This window comes from Barbus barbus (genome assembly GCF_936440315.1).
Source record: "Barbus barbus genome assembly, chromosome: 7".
Classification (NCBI taxonomy): domain Eukaryota; kingdom Metazoa; phylum Chordata; class Actinopteri; order Cypriniformes; family Cyprinidae; genus Barbus; species Barbus barbus.
The window spans coordinates 5,406,114-5,420,575 of record NC_136735.1 but is presented as its reverse complement, the minus strand read 5'-3'; the positions used below and the strand labels follow the sequence as shown (position 1 = coordinate 5,420,575).

The following is a 14,462-nucleotide window of genomic DNA, read 5'->3' as shown; positions in this document are numbered from 1 at the left end:
CCGCTTTTTTATTTTTATATGAGTGAATCTCATAAAATCTGTCAACTCAAAATAAAAAGGAAATAGGAAAGATGGTTTTACTTAAAAAAAAAAATATATAGGTCAAGCATCATGGTAGTATTTACACTACCATAAATTGCAGATTTTTCAATGAAAAATCAAGTTACAGTGACTATTTTGTAAATCATGCTTAAGTTTTTTTTTTTAAAGAATGACTAACAGTCCATTGTGAATATTGTAATGTCAGTCAAGTCTTTTGTTAAACATCAGCACGTTCTAACAGAGCTATTTTTATGTTTTTTCATTATTACCAGTGGCATAGCTAAGGGTGGGCATGAGCCCACTCACTTTTTAACTGTGTCCCACCCAAAGAGAAGTTTGTAATTTTCCAAATGGATGTAATTTATTAAACGATAATAATGATAAACGTATTTCACTGTAACTTTATATATTTACATGGACAATTACGGGCAGTCTTTTAGTTTTCACTCTTTCTATAGGTGCTCATCAGAATGATTCGTCAGGTTTGTTAGTCCCACCCACAATGTTATGTTTATGATGTAAGGACATAATCAAATTTGCGTGTTTGTGAATTTGAAAATACCTGCGGGTGATGTATTTATTTAATCGGAAACGTCTGCACTAAGTGTGTTTGTAGCATCATATTAGCATAGGTACAGTTTTATGTTTCCATCCACCTATTTTGGAATATCTCAAGATGCGCATAAATACTAAAAACACGCCCCATAGTCTCAGACTGAGGTAATACTTTACAGTAACTTCCTTAATGCAGTAACTATTACAAATGAGCAATATTCGTTAGTGTTTCTTTGTTAACGGTGCAAATGTTAACAGATACTACTTTTAATTTAATGTATTAGTACATTTTGAAATGAACATTCATGTTAATGCATGCTTTAGAAGTACTGTGGACCTTAAAGAACCTGCTGTATTTTCTGTTTGTAATTTGACATGCATTTTTTTCATACGCTACACTTTGCCCACTGTTTTATGTAGGCCCACCCACTTAAATATTTCAGATTATTACTGTAAATACTGTGCTTTAATCTCCAAAAGATTGTTCACTAAACTGACACGGACACTTTTTCAAGTGTCTGCTGTTCTCTGATGTTGATGCACTTGAAGTCCCGGCTGTGATCTGAGTAAAAAAAAATATTCAAACCTTTCTCTGGAATATCATTCATGTATTGGCATTGAAATGCAGAGAATAAATATATATATTGTTGGATATTGCATTTACTTTCTTACCACAGCCTTTAATCAAGTTGGAGCAAAAGTAATGGCAATGCTTGCATTTCAAAAATTAGGCCGTCAACAAAAGCAATAGTAGACTGAACAGTGGTCATGTGATCAGATGAGGATTTTGTAATTTTTATTTTGTAGTTTAAAAACAAGCAGTAAAAAAAAAAAAAAAAAAAAAGCAAACAATTTATATTTTTATAACATCATGACTTTCAATAACTTGGGGAGGGAAGAGAAGAGAGGGAAAAGAGAAGAGAGGGGGAGGGGGGGAGAAAAGAAACCCTCATTTCACAGAGTGAGGAGCAACACATTGCTTGAGTTTCAGTACCAGAACACACACACATGGGACATGGAGACCCACACACACACACACTGAAACCCCATTTGATATCACAGGAGAAACATTAATCACATTACAAGAAACTCACTACATGAATAGAAAGAAAAAAAAAGTGAGCAAACAATGGGAATGTTCCAGCTCAAAATCAAATTAAAAGGACTAAAAGCAAAAACATGGCATTAAAAAAAAGACATGGTTACTCATTGAGTTTGAAACAGTAGTTATTAACACCTGAAGATTTCCTCTAAATGGATCCATTTTCTCAAAAAATACTTAAAAAAAACATTAATGCAAAAACAGGAAGTGCACGCTCATGTGAGGAAGTTAGCAGAAGCATTCCCTTGTGTCTCCTGGAGTGACACTGATGCGAGGAAGAGGAGGGATGAAGCGTGTGTGGAGGGGAAGGCAGAGTTTGAGTTCAGTCCATCAGCGTTTGTGGATCCAGCAAAAACTAGGATGAGAAACAAGAGCGTTTGCAAAAGCCGTGACATTTCATAAAGACATAAATCCGGCCTCTGAGGAGAAAGAGTCACAGAGCTTTTCAGCTGGACATGAGAAGAAAAAAATAAAACAGGAAGAGCAGATGTCCTTTAGTCAGAGGAGAGGGAAAGGATGGTGGGAAGGAGCAGGACGGACGAGAGATCAACAACAGTCGCCTCACTGCGCCTGAGGAGAGACGAGAAATCACTGCACATGGAAACAGAACAGAGCACTGAAATAACTTTCAATTATGCCTTTAAAAAGCTTAAATAATAATAAAGAAAATAAAAACTTCAACTTGAAGTACAATACTTTGCAGATTTTCTTTCAGACCTATTGCTTAATGTTGATCAGAGACTTCAACATTCACGTCAATAATATAAATGCATTAGGACTTGCGTTTACAGACTTGGAGTCAAGCAAAAAGTCACCAGGCCACTCAATAGTTTTAATCACACGCTAGATTTAATCAAATCGCATGGAATTGATCTTAGTGATATAGATATAGTACCTCAAAGTGACGATGTTACTGACCACTAGCTTGCATGCTGCTTATTACTGATATTAACTATATGGCTCCGAGTTATTGTCCGGGCACAACTATTGTTCCAGCCACCAAAGACAGAGCAGTTGAGATTAACCAGGCAGGTTATTTGTGAATCTGTGTACCCATCAATACACACATGAACTAGACAAAATGACTAGCAACATGGGCACAATCTTCTCTAATGGGGGCAACAGCTTCTAATGTATTAAATTAAAGATTAGAGATAAACGTACAGCGCCATGGTACAACAGTTATACTCATTCTCTCAAGAAAGAAACTCTTGAGCGCAAATGGAGAAGTTTGTAGAACTGCGTGGAAAAACGGTATGTCCAGCTATAAACAGGCTCTAAAAGCTGTCCGGACTGAGCATATCCGCAATTTCATTAAATAAAAACCTTGGATTCTTTTGGTTATTTTCTATCACAGTGGCTAGATTAACAAATAACCAGACGCCGCCCAAACTAAATATTCCCTCACAGTTTAATAGTAATGACTTTATGAATTTCTTGACTGATAAAATAGATAACATCAGAAATACTTCAACAAATATAGGATCTACATCGTCTTGTAATATGGTTCCATTCGTCTCACCCAAAGAAAAACCGCTGTGCTCATAGGACAGGAAGAGCTATATAAACTTAAATCACTGCATCTAAGCCAACAACATGTCTATTAGATGTACCCACTAAACTACTGATAGAGTTGTTACCTGTAGCAGAAGAACCGCTTCTCGATATTATTAACTCATCGTTATCTCTATGTCCCAAAACCATTCAAGCTGGTGGTTATTATGCCTCTCATTAACTAGATCCTAGTGAACTGTCTGTGTGTGTCTGTGCGTGTGTACCTGCTGGCCCTGCGGTGTGGCGCCCGGCTGCCCCGGGGCCTGTCCCGTCTGTCCATAATAAGCAGCCTGCTGTCTATAGTATTCGGCCCATGCGGCGCTGTAGTCAGTCTGTCCCGCCGCTGCGGCTCCAGGGGCTTGAGCTCCTCCTGCGGCGGGAGCAGCGCCTCCTCCTGCTGCAGCTGATGGAGAGGAGAGAGGAGATTCATCAGAAAAACACGCAGCTGTAACTAGTGGTCGAATGATATTGGTTTATTCGACAGCCGATGCAGAAATCTTGGAAAGCAGGGTAGCCGATGGCTGATATAATTTCATTTACTTTAATATTTAAGAAATTTGAAACCATTTGAAAATGGATAAAAAAAAATTTTTTTTAAATTGTGTGTGTTCTAGTTCTGTATGCATTTAATTCACACAGATTGACCGCCACGCAGAGCACACGCAGGATACATATGCACTTCACAAGATCTCACAGCTGGGTTCGACCAAGTCTGCAAGGTTTGTGAAATTGAATGTTCATTAGTCATTCAAAGACGTTTAAAATGATAAAAATGCGTATTTGTTGAATGCTGACGGCAAACGAGAAAGTATTGTGTTTGCCTTTCCATTACTAATAATATAAAATCAATCTTTATAATACTTGTATACATTTTAATTCCTTTGTTTAACAGTTCAATCGGATTATTAGAGCGAATTCAATCCGTATTAGAACTGTTAACGATGACAGAGAACAAGAGGGAGAATGTGAGCATTGTGTGCTTAGGTGCTGCCTTTTGTAGCACCGTCAAAAAAGTCCCACCCCGAACACATCGGCCAAACAGAAACTTATCAGCCGATGCAGATATTTGAAAAATGTGCCGATATATCGTTCGACCACTAGCTGTAACAGAACAGCCAGCAGATTCATTCACATGCATTTCTCTACTCTATCTTTCCTAAACACAATGAGGAACGAGCGCTAGTACCCATCTTTTTGTAGTACTCCTCCCAGGCCTTGGTGTAGTCGGGCTGGGCGGCTCCGGGAGCAGCTTGGCTCTGGTCAGCCGGAGCGGGAGCAGCCGGTTGGGCCGCAGGCGTCTGTCCAGGCATGGCACCCCCTCCGGGCTGCTGGTAGTACTGTGCGTAATAAGCCGCCCATGCAGCGTTTTGATCCGCCGCTGCTTTACCTGAGAGAAGCAGATTCACTTCAGATACTTGAACCAAAGCAACTTACAAAGATGAGCGGAGCCTCAGGAAGAATGAGATCAAATGAATGTTTCGTAAAATGAAAATTACATTCAAATTATCCAATTCAAGGTCAAACGTTTGGGGGCAGGAAGCTGCTTTTTATATATAATATATATATATATATAAAATAGAAATCAATTTCATTTAGTAATCAGGGATTAAACTGTGACAGGAACAACATTAAAAGGAATATTATTTTAGTATCACTGAAGTACAATTACACATTTTTTACTTTAATATTTTCACCTGGTTCAGCTAAAGTTTTAGTAACTTTGTTCAGGGTTTCTGCAGGATTTAAATTTAAGACCCTTTTTTTTAAGACCTGCACAAATAAAATTAATACCATATGAGCAGGGTAGGACAATGTCTATAATATCATATTAATGACTGTAAAATGACTGTCAAAAGCATAAATTACAATTCAGATACAAGTTCAAGAGTGTTAATTATATTGATTTTAACAATCATCAATAACTTGTTTAGATTAAATAACATGAATTAGAGGTGTGTGAAATTGACAATTATATCTTGATATTTTCTGGGATTTTATCGATCATGATAATTAGATGATATTTTGCGGAGCGTGTTATTGTGCTGATATCTTAAAGATAACCATGGACAGCTGACTCCTGAATTTATTTGATATTCTTCATATTCTGTGTGTTCAGTTCACATTAATTTCTATCACTGATCTTTTCCAACAAGTTTTATGGGCATTTTTACCTTTAAGCCATTTTTTTCTAAAAGTGTGCATCATCTTTTGAGTCAAATTCTTGCATTTGGGCTCTTACCAAGCAAATGAAATCAGTATCAACAATTTCTCTTTGCAATGCATCTGAAGTGGCATTTAGATGTACTTACACACTGTTTAATGCAGCTCAGAGGGACATAGAATGCTAACCTGCAGTTACAAATGCATAATGTTTTGCTATTTGAAACATAAAACGTTGAAAACTGATGTTTGGAAGTATAAAAAAAAAAAAAGAAAGTAGTTAAATGTGAAATTAAAACTGCCAGCAGGTGGCAATAAGTCAGCGTTAATAAGCGAGTCATTCCGATTGAACCGAATCATTTAAAAGATCGATTCATTCAGGAACGAATCACCGTCATGTTGCTCAGAGACACAAAACAGTGCTGTGGCTGTTTGGAATCATTTTAGTTGTAGAAATAGAGCAAAAGCAGGAAATACGGTGTCTAAAGCACAAGTCTCTTAATATTAACTTGTTTATTGAACTGTTGCATAAAATCTAAATCACATTTGTAAAATTGCTGATTTTTGGAGAAAAGAATGGCGCTCTTCGTGTGATTATATGAAATGATATACCGTAAATATAGGCTCTAGTAGCCTACATATTCTGCCCCCATATCTTAAATTATGTGATCAGTCTAAATGTATTTTAATAGACTGATTCATGCAGTGAAAGAAGGCACTCGTATGCGCACTAGTTTAACCTATGGTAACTGATTCATTCTCTGCCAGCAGGTGTCTCGTTTGGCTGAAATATAACGGTTTACCCGGTAAAGGCAGTACACAAATCAGTGCAGCATTGGACTTTGAACTTGCAGCGCTCATGTTTATTCAATGAAATCACAGCGTTGTTTTATTTCAGTTAATATTTTACAAAAGATTTCCATTTTAAAATCACTGAAGCGGCACAAAAAGTTTTTGAATCTTTCAATCGTATTTTTTTTAAAACAAAAAACCTGTATAACTATGGTAGTATTTGTCATCGTTTTAATCAGTGCATTTTCTTCATATAGTATAATTTGAAAAAAACAAATCCATGAATTCAGGATGCAATGAAGCATGGACACGAGAGCTTGAACAGTGAACACTGAAAGCGACAATACAAAACAACTCACTGGGATCTTGTGGCTGCCACTGCTGGTACGTGTTTCCCCAACCCTGAGGATACTGACCGCCAGGAGGACCACCGCTGAAAACACAGAGAAACGACTGTCAACATGCGCAAACAAAACCTGGGAAGCCAAACGTCAACCATTTCCCTGAGGCCGATTTGACATTAAAGCAGTACTGACTGTGGTGGTCCACCAGGGGGTCCGGGCTGGTATGGGTTCGGGTTGTAGGGGCCCATGGGTCCAGCGGGGCCTGGCCCACCCGGTCCAGGTCCAACAGGGCACAGGGGACCCTTCGAGGAGATTCAGACCACTTAACACCAGCGAACACGTCAAGATAAATCACAAAAGCGGAGTTTATGGTACCTCAATCTTGTCCTCAATCAGCTGTTTGGCGTGGTCGATCTGCTGAGGAGATCCCCGGATGGTAAACAGTTTGAAGTTGGGGTCGCCGTTGGGCGGCGGCTGGCGCGAGATCTCAACAAAGGCGCCCGTCTGCTGGTTAATGGCCTTCACGTTCTCGCCGCCTCGGCCGATCACCAGACCGCATTTGTGGGCGGGGATTGAAAAGGTCATCTCGCTGCCTGGAGGGCCCCAGTTACCCGGACCACGCCCCCTGCCACGCCCACCCGGGGGCATGCCTGTGCCCGGAGGACCGGGGGGACCCTGATGGACAGAACAGAGATTAACCAAAGCAACCAAACACAGATGGAATCCAGTCATATAACTGGAACGAGCTGTACAACACAATGTCAGTGAATGTCAAATTTAGAATAAATTACTCAAAATTAGGGCTGTACACAGCAATATGAATTAGCACTATTAAACTGCAAAAAGACCACTTTTAAGCTTCTGTGTGAATAGGTGGCATGGTCGTGTCTACTACACAATCTCAAACATGTTTGTGTTTTCAGCATCTGCTGCATCACTATGAGGACATGAACACAAACTTCATCTCCAGAGATGCTCTAACAGTCACTTTACTAGCATTTCATCAGTTCATTTGAGAAAAACTACCTTATCATACACAGAAATGCAAAGGTAGTAGTTATAGTAATAATAACCTTAAGCAATATAACTATTTCTTCCATGTTTAATATTATCAGTAAACCTCTGTTGTACACCCCTTTGAATAAAAATTCTTGTTTAATAATTACTCAAAATTCAATGTTCTACACATCGATGGCTAATTTCATGACAAGATCAATGTATTTTAAAAGAAACCAATATTAGTACTGGTGGTGGATGAGGAGACACCCCCCCCCTCACAATGTAGAGCGCTTTGAGTGCTTAGAAAAGCGCTATATAAATGCAATTAATTATTATTAGTAGTAGTAACGGAGTAAGAATGGAAACAACTGAAAACAAACACCACCTTTTAACAAAAGATTTTTCTCATTTCAATATTTGATTTAAGATGGAGAGAGAAATTATTCCAGGTGAAACACTCCAAAAAATCTATTAGATAACTTGAATAAAAATGTTACTTAACAGAAAAATGAAATCAAAACTTCTGAGAAATAAGCCATTTCTTTTATTACTATAGGAGTTAAAAATATTAAGTTAGTAAGTTTTAGGACTTCAATTGATTGAACATGCTTTTTGATTATTAAAAACAAACATTAAAAACAAAATCCAGAATTTTTAAAATGGAAGACACAAGCTTAGTAAAAAGTAACACTTTCATTTGGTCCTAAAAATATAGTTATGAAAATAAAAATACTTCCAATAACCTGAAAGTTTCATGATCTCAATTTAGACATGCTTTTTAATTATTAAAATTTTAATTGGATGTTTGAAACTGAATCCAGAAAAATTAAGACCGGAATTTAGAGGGGGGAGCAACAACTGATTTTGGGGAGAAGATAAAAAAAAAAAACCTTATTTAATTGAGCGCTGACTCCAAGCATATTAGATATATTGAGGTGAATCTGAGCATCACTCACCCCTCCTCCTTCCTCTCGGACTCTGACGCTCTGCAGAAGTTCGTTGATGATACTGGCGGCGTGTTCGCAGCGGTCAGGAGGACCCATTATGTTAGCGATTTTATCTGGACCGGTACCGTCATCTACAGAGAGAAGAAATATGAAGCTATGCAATACAATAACAAAACATTGAGTTTAGTCAGAACCTGATAGTCCAAACAAACCTGGTTTAAACTGTATCCTCACGCCGGCATCGTTCTGAATCTTCTTGATCATCTCTCCACTTCGGCCAATCACAACGCCAACAGAGTGACGCGGAACAGGCACCTGTCCAATCAGAATGAGACGACATCACACATTTCAAATGGCAAACAAGCTGCAATGTAAATGATTAAACCAATCACGCACCTCGATTCCTCCACCTATTCGAGAGCCGTAGTCATTTCTGTCGAAGCTGGGATGATCCCGCTCTCGCAGAATCTCCTCCACCATTTCACGCGCTTGCTAGAGAGAAAGGACAGACATGGACCCTGAGCGTCAAAACCTTAACCAGCTTATTGAAGGTGCAACAGGTAATAAAAGAGAAAAGACAAAATCAGGAATGGAAACAGGAAATGGAGAAAACGGTCACACCTGGACTTTGTAAGGATCTCCAATGATGCGCAAAGGTTTGTCCATGTTTGGCCCCTGAGAAGCGTCCTGAATCAAAATCATCTTCACGCCAGCGCGCTCCTGAAACACAAACACGTTAATATGTTAATATATAGAGAATATATAGAGAAACTGCCCGTTAATGTTTGATTTGTTTTGATATTTCAGGGAATGCGTAGTCCAAAAACTATAAGCAGCAAAAAATTATTATAATTTTTTTTTTTACAGCTTATGACCTTAATACAAGCTCATAGAAATTATCTGCATAATTATACTGAAACATACAACATAACACTGTAATAACTTACCAGCGTTTAAGATCAATTAGACTTTTTAAATCTCTTCTGTTCACTAAGGGTGCATTTATTTAATCAAAATCACTGTAATATTGGGAAATATTACAATTTAAAATAACAGTTTTCTATTTTAACATTGTAATGTGTAATTTCTTCCTGAGATGAAAAGCTGGATTTTCAGCATCATTAGCATCACACAATCCTTCAGAAATCATTCTAATATGCTGATTTGCTGCTCAGGAAACATTTCAGTTCATCAATGTTGAAAACAGTTGTGCTGCCGAATATTTTTGTGAAAAAAATTATACAATTTTATCCAGCATTCTCCGATGAATAGAAAATTCAAAATATCAGCATTTAGTTGAAATAAAAATCTTGTTTAAGATTATAAATGTAACTTTAGATCAATTTAATGTATCCCTACTGAATAAAAGTATTAAAGTAATAATAATAATAACTACTAAGCCCAAACTTCCCATAATCCTCTAGATCTGCACTCACAGACAGGCATAAACTTTACCTGTAGCTGTTTAATGGTCTCTCCTCCTTTACCGATGATAAGCCCTGCTTTTCCTGCCGGAACGATCATTTCCTGCATGTGGCCGCTCCCATTGGTCGACTCGTGGAAGGAGGGCGGTGCGCCCCGCCCCCGAGAGACGATGTCATCCAGCAGCATTTTAGCTTTCCTGCATGGACGGGTCAAAAGGTCAAAACACCACCGAACAGATCCACACTGCAGTGAAACGTGAGTAAGCACAAACATACTGGATGGCTTCAGGGGGGCCGGTGAGAGAGACGCTCCTGTCTGGAAGACCGGCGCTGTCTAAACGCACAAAACCAACATGTTCCATCATGCCTCATATAAACACGCTAATATCAAAAACAGAGGGTTGACTCTTTTGAAGCAGTGTTTGACTCACCTGGAGCAATCTGAACTTTACAGCCAGAGTCCTGCTGGATCTTATTGATCTGCTCTCCACCCCGACCAATGACTACAAACAGGCACAAACCATCATTCACGGAGTGTAGAATTATTATAATAAACAGATTTTAGCATGTCACAACAACATGATCAGATCCAGGTTTTAAACCTAACGGGAGTGCGATATGGACCCAGAAAAAAAACTCCCTATTTTCTGGGATTTTATCGATAACGATAATTAGATGATAGTTTCCTTTTGTTATTTTGTTGTGCTGATATCTTAAAGACTACCGTGGATAGCTGACTCCTAAAGTTTTTGATATTCTTCATAATCTGTGGTGATCAGTTCACAACAGTGATAGAAATTAATCTTTCAAGTAAGTTTAAATTGATTTTACCTTTTATGGGCATTTTGACTTTTATAGTGTTTTTTTTTTTTTTTTTTTAAGTGTGCATCATTTTGAGAGTCAATTTCTTGCATTTAATCAGAACTTACTGAGCCCAACCATGCCATCAGGGACTCTGTACTCTTCTGTGAGAGTCGAGGGGCGTACGCTACAAAGAGACAAAAACAAACAACAGTCAGGAAAAGTACCAGCAGGCAAATACGTTCAGTTCTTAGTAACTTGTGGCCGGGACGAAACCCTTTTCAGACAAGTTATGAATTCATGCGATACATTTAGATAGACATCTTTAGTCTCAGCACATCTCACATGGATTTTTGAGTGGCCCGCCATGCGATACGTATTAAAGACACCACATTAAAGGGTTACGGCACCCCAAAATGAAAATTGTCATTAATCACTCACTTACAATAATTTGCCCTTACTTATATTGTCAGGGTAGCGCCATTTTGGGGAATGTCCGCTGAACGCAAACAGCATACGCTCTGTGTCAGCAGCACCACACGGACACGAGGTTAACATCAATTACGCTTTGATTGGATGTAACCTCGTGTCCGTGTGGTGCTGCTGACACAGAGCATATGTTGTTTGCGTCCAGAGGACATTCTCCAAAATGGCGCTACACTGACACAGAGGAGACAAATTGTTGAATAAAGTCGTTATTTGTTTTCTTTGCGTTCAAAAAGTATTCTCGTAGCTTCATAACATTACGGTTGAGCCCCTGGTGTCACATGGATTATTTTGTGTGTCCTTGCTCCGTTTCTGGATGTTGATCGTGTTAATTTCATTGCTGTCTATAGGAGGGTCAGAAAGCTTTCAGAATGCATCAAAAATATCTTAAATTGTGTTCTGAAGACGAACTAAGCTTTTACGGGTTTGGAACAACATGAGGGTGATTGACAATTTTCATTTTGGAGTGGAGTAACCCTTTAAGGTAAAACTAATCCAACTTTTACAAGAGCACCACAACACCCCTGTATTTAGCTTAACACGTCTGATGGAGTCAGTGGAAACCAAAACCAGCCTAATTATACAGGCCTGTGTAGTTATTCCTGCCTTCCCAAAGGTTCAGATCTGAGATCTGTTCTAATGACTCCGATGAAGTTAACGGCTCTGATCAGACTGTCTTACCTCTGCTGGGAAAGGGCAGCCAGCTGGGCTCCGATAGCTGTGGATGAGAAAGGGATAAAAATCACTGCTCTAAAAATACACCGATATTTGCTTCGAGTTGCTAAAAGTGTGTGTGTTTATAGGAAAAAAAAATAAAATAAAAAAAAATAAAAACAGCAAAGAAAGCCATACACAGGGCTGAAGCATTGTCTCTGTCAGATGCCATCTTCTTACTTTCAGGCTGATCTGAGGGGAAAACACAAGAACAGCTCAAAAACAATCTCAGGAGAGTCAGACGGACAGATCCAAAGCGCTTCTCTCTGCCGTCGTACCTCCGTCCTCCAGCGATCGCTTCTGTGCCGCGAAGGGATAGCTCTCTGCTCCGCCGTTATTGCTCATGGGGGGACCCGTGACGTCTCCGCCGATCTTTGCTGCGATCTGGAAAACCCAAAAACAAGATATGAGAAGAAAAAAAAAAAAAAAACACCAAAACTACACAGAAAAATCAGCATTAAGTTACAACACTAACCAAGAGTAATATATTGTACTTTTAAGTAGCAAGGAGATACTATTAATGCCACATTATAAATTTTTCCATTGCAATACATAAACTACTGTTTTAAGTTTAAGGCCAGCAAGAGAGAGATAGAGATATAGATGGCTACACTATTTCGATAGTCCACTTTAGACATTCTACTAAGTAACTTTGTAACTACATGTCAGCTAATTCTCATTAATTTGCAACTAACTTGTGTGGACCCATCAAAATAAAGTGTTAGAAGATATTAATCAGGCAGTCTACTAATACTCTAATGACTGCTAGTTAACATGTAGTTGCAAAATTACTTAGTAGAATGTCTAAAGTGGACTATCGAAATAAAGTGTTACCATATAGATATGCACTTTAATAAGTCTAAGGCTGCATTTATTTGATCAAAAGCTGTAAAAATCTAGTATTTTATTACAATTTAATAGTAACACTTTACTATGTACATTTTAAATATTTTAAAATGTAATTTTTTCCTGTGATCAAAGCTGAATGATCAGCATCATTACTCCAGTTTACAGTGTCACATGATCCATTTGACCATTTAGCAGACACTTTTCCAAATGAGCACAACAGAAGCGATCAAAACCAACAAAAGAGCAATAATATGCGAGTGCTGTGACAACTCTCGGTGACCCTTTAGAAATAAGTCTAATATGCGGATTTACAGGACGAGATTCTTCTCTTTTTATATGCTTTTTTTGACAAACACTATTATTTTTCATGGTATTCTTTGAAATAGCTTAGTTTTGTTTTCTTAAGTTATCTAAAACCACTGCTGTAGCCTAGTAATTGCCACGATTTGAGTGAACGCCGTTTTTAGCACGACACGATGGTGCTAGCATGTTTTACAGAACATATACCCAATAATACCATGGTAATAGCATTGTGCGTGTTCAAATACATGGTATTACCATGGAACTATTCATAAGGGCACCGAAGGGGGAAAAAAACACAACGTTAATACGATATTCGTGCACATTTACAATGATAGTAACGTTACCATGTTGCTCCGTGGACTAACGTTACCGTATAAGACTATGGTACGTGAACATAACCATTATACCACGCTAAATACCGAAGCACCGTATTATTACCACGTGCTAGCATTTCTCTACCAATGTAACGTTACCGTATTCGTTTGTAATGGTATAATTTAACCATATATTGTTGTTGTTCAAAATCACACGCGAGCGCGACTCGTGCTAACGGACGGCTGTGGTGCACGCCGGCTCATGTGCTGCGGCCCGCGCGCTGACCCACAGACGCGGATCTCTCACCTGCCGCGCGCGCTCTACCGCGTCGGCGAACGCGTCTTTCTTGAGTCCACCGGCTCCGGGCGGCGGCATCGAGCTGTACTCAGACATGCTGTCCGTGCGGAGGGTGAAGTGTGCAGGATACGGCGGGGAGCTCTAGGCCGGGCGAAGCTGCGCAGACGCGGGAAGACGAGCGAGACAAACGCATGGGAGGGACTAAAAGCCTGCGGCTCTGAAAGCGGCCTCCTATAGGCGTTCTAAATGAGTGGCTGTTGTGAGGACCAATCAGAGTGCAGCTGGAGGAAGACGTAGCGTGAGCTTTGGACCACTGACCCAATGAGTGGAGACGGTTTTTAAGAAGGGCTGACCGACGCACAGAGCTAACCAATCAGCGCTAAGAATCGCATCGAAATAGACCAATGAGGTTCAAGAAAACGCTGAGAGACAATAGGCTCTTCATGACCGTTTAACCTTGCTGCTCACTGCATTTTCTTGGTATTTTTATGGGTTATTGAAAAATACACGGTGCGTTCCTTACGGGATCAACAATCATGGCCGTGCCAAACCGAAGTGTTCAAAACTGACCACTTCAAAGGGCCCAAGGGTACAACTGATGGGCACTTCGGGCTCCCATGATCCTTTGCGCTGATTCGTTCCACGATGACGGCGTCTCGTGACGCAGAAGGGCACTTCACAGTTGTTTGGTTCCCTACACCCTTCAAAGCTAAACCCTACGAAGTGTTTAGGGCACAGCAGACAGATGAGCTGGGCTGTTTCATCAAACAAGTGCACC

General features: G+C 39.4%; 1 protein-coding gene across 4 annotated transcripts; it reads right to left on the bottom strand.

The window, feature by feature from the left end:
* Positions 1 to 1,189: 1,189 nt before the first annotated feature.
* LOC306872145 (far upstream element-binding protein 2-like) lies at positions 1,190 to 13,887 on the bottom strand. 4 transcript variants are annotated; one of them, XM_079420567.1, is made up of 18 exons: positions 13,694 to 13,875; positions 12,199 to 12,304; positions 12,059 to 12,112; positions 11,888 to 11,924; positions 10,849 to 10,907; positions 10,351 to 10,422; positions 10,196 to 10,253; positions 9,951 to 10,116; positions 9,117 to 9,215; positions 8,892 to 8,987; positions 8,708 to 8,810; positions 8,505 to 8,626; positions 6,925 to 7,224; positions 6,742 to 6,851; positions 6,565 to 6,638; positions 4,440 to 4,640; positions 3,478 to 3,656; positions 1,190 to 2,054 (listed from the first exon to the last, which is right to left on the bottom strand). In XM_079420567.1, exons 1-18 carry the CDS (start codon positions 13,778 to 13,780, stop codon positions 2,022 to 2,024), a joined length of 1,956 nt encoding a protein of 651 aa, XP_079276693.1. In that variant the 5' UTR covers positions 13,781 to 13,875; the 3' UTR covers positions 1,190 to 2,021. The 4 variants fall into 4 exon arrangements, with proteins under 4 accessions (XP_079276693.1, XP_079276695.1, XP_079276694.1 ...); XM_079420568.1 differs by having other exon boundaries at positions 1,359 to 2,269; positions 13,694 to 13,887; XM_079420569.1 differs by lacking the exon at positions 12,059 to 12,112 and having other exon boundaries at positions 1,260 to 2,054; positions 13,694 to 13,857.
* Positions 13,888 to 14,462: the final 575 nt, after the last annotated feature.

Bases quoted from the DNA above. Each gene is read 5' to 3' on its own strand.
- LOC306872145 (XM_079420567.1), bottom strand. From the start codon at position 13,780: ATGTCTGAGTACAGCTCGATGCCGCCGCCCGGAGCCGGTGGACTCAAG. The intron at 10,117-10,195 runs GTATGTTTGTGC...CCGTCCATGCAG, and splicing joins GGCCCCCCTGAAGCCATCCA to GAAAGCTAAAATGCTGCTGG. The intron at 8,627-8,707 runs GTTTGTTTGGAC...TTCTCTCTGTAG, and splicing joins GAGGATACAGTTTAAACCAG to ATGACGGTACCGGTCCAGAT.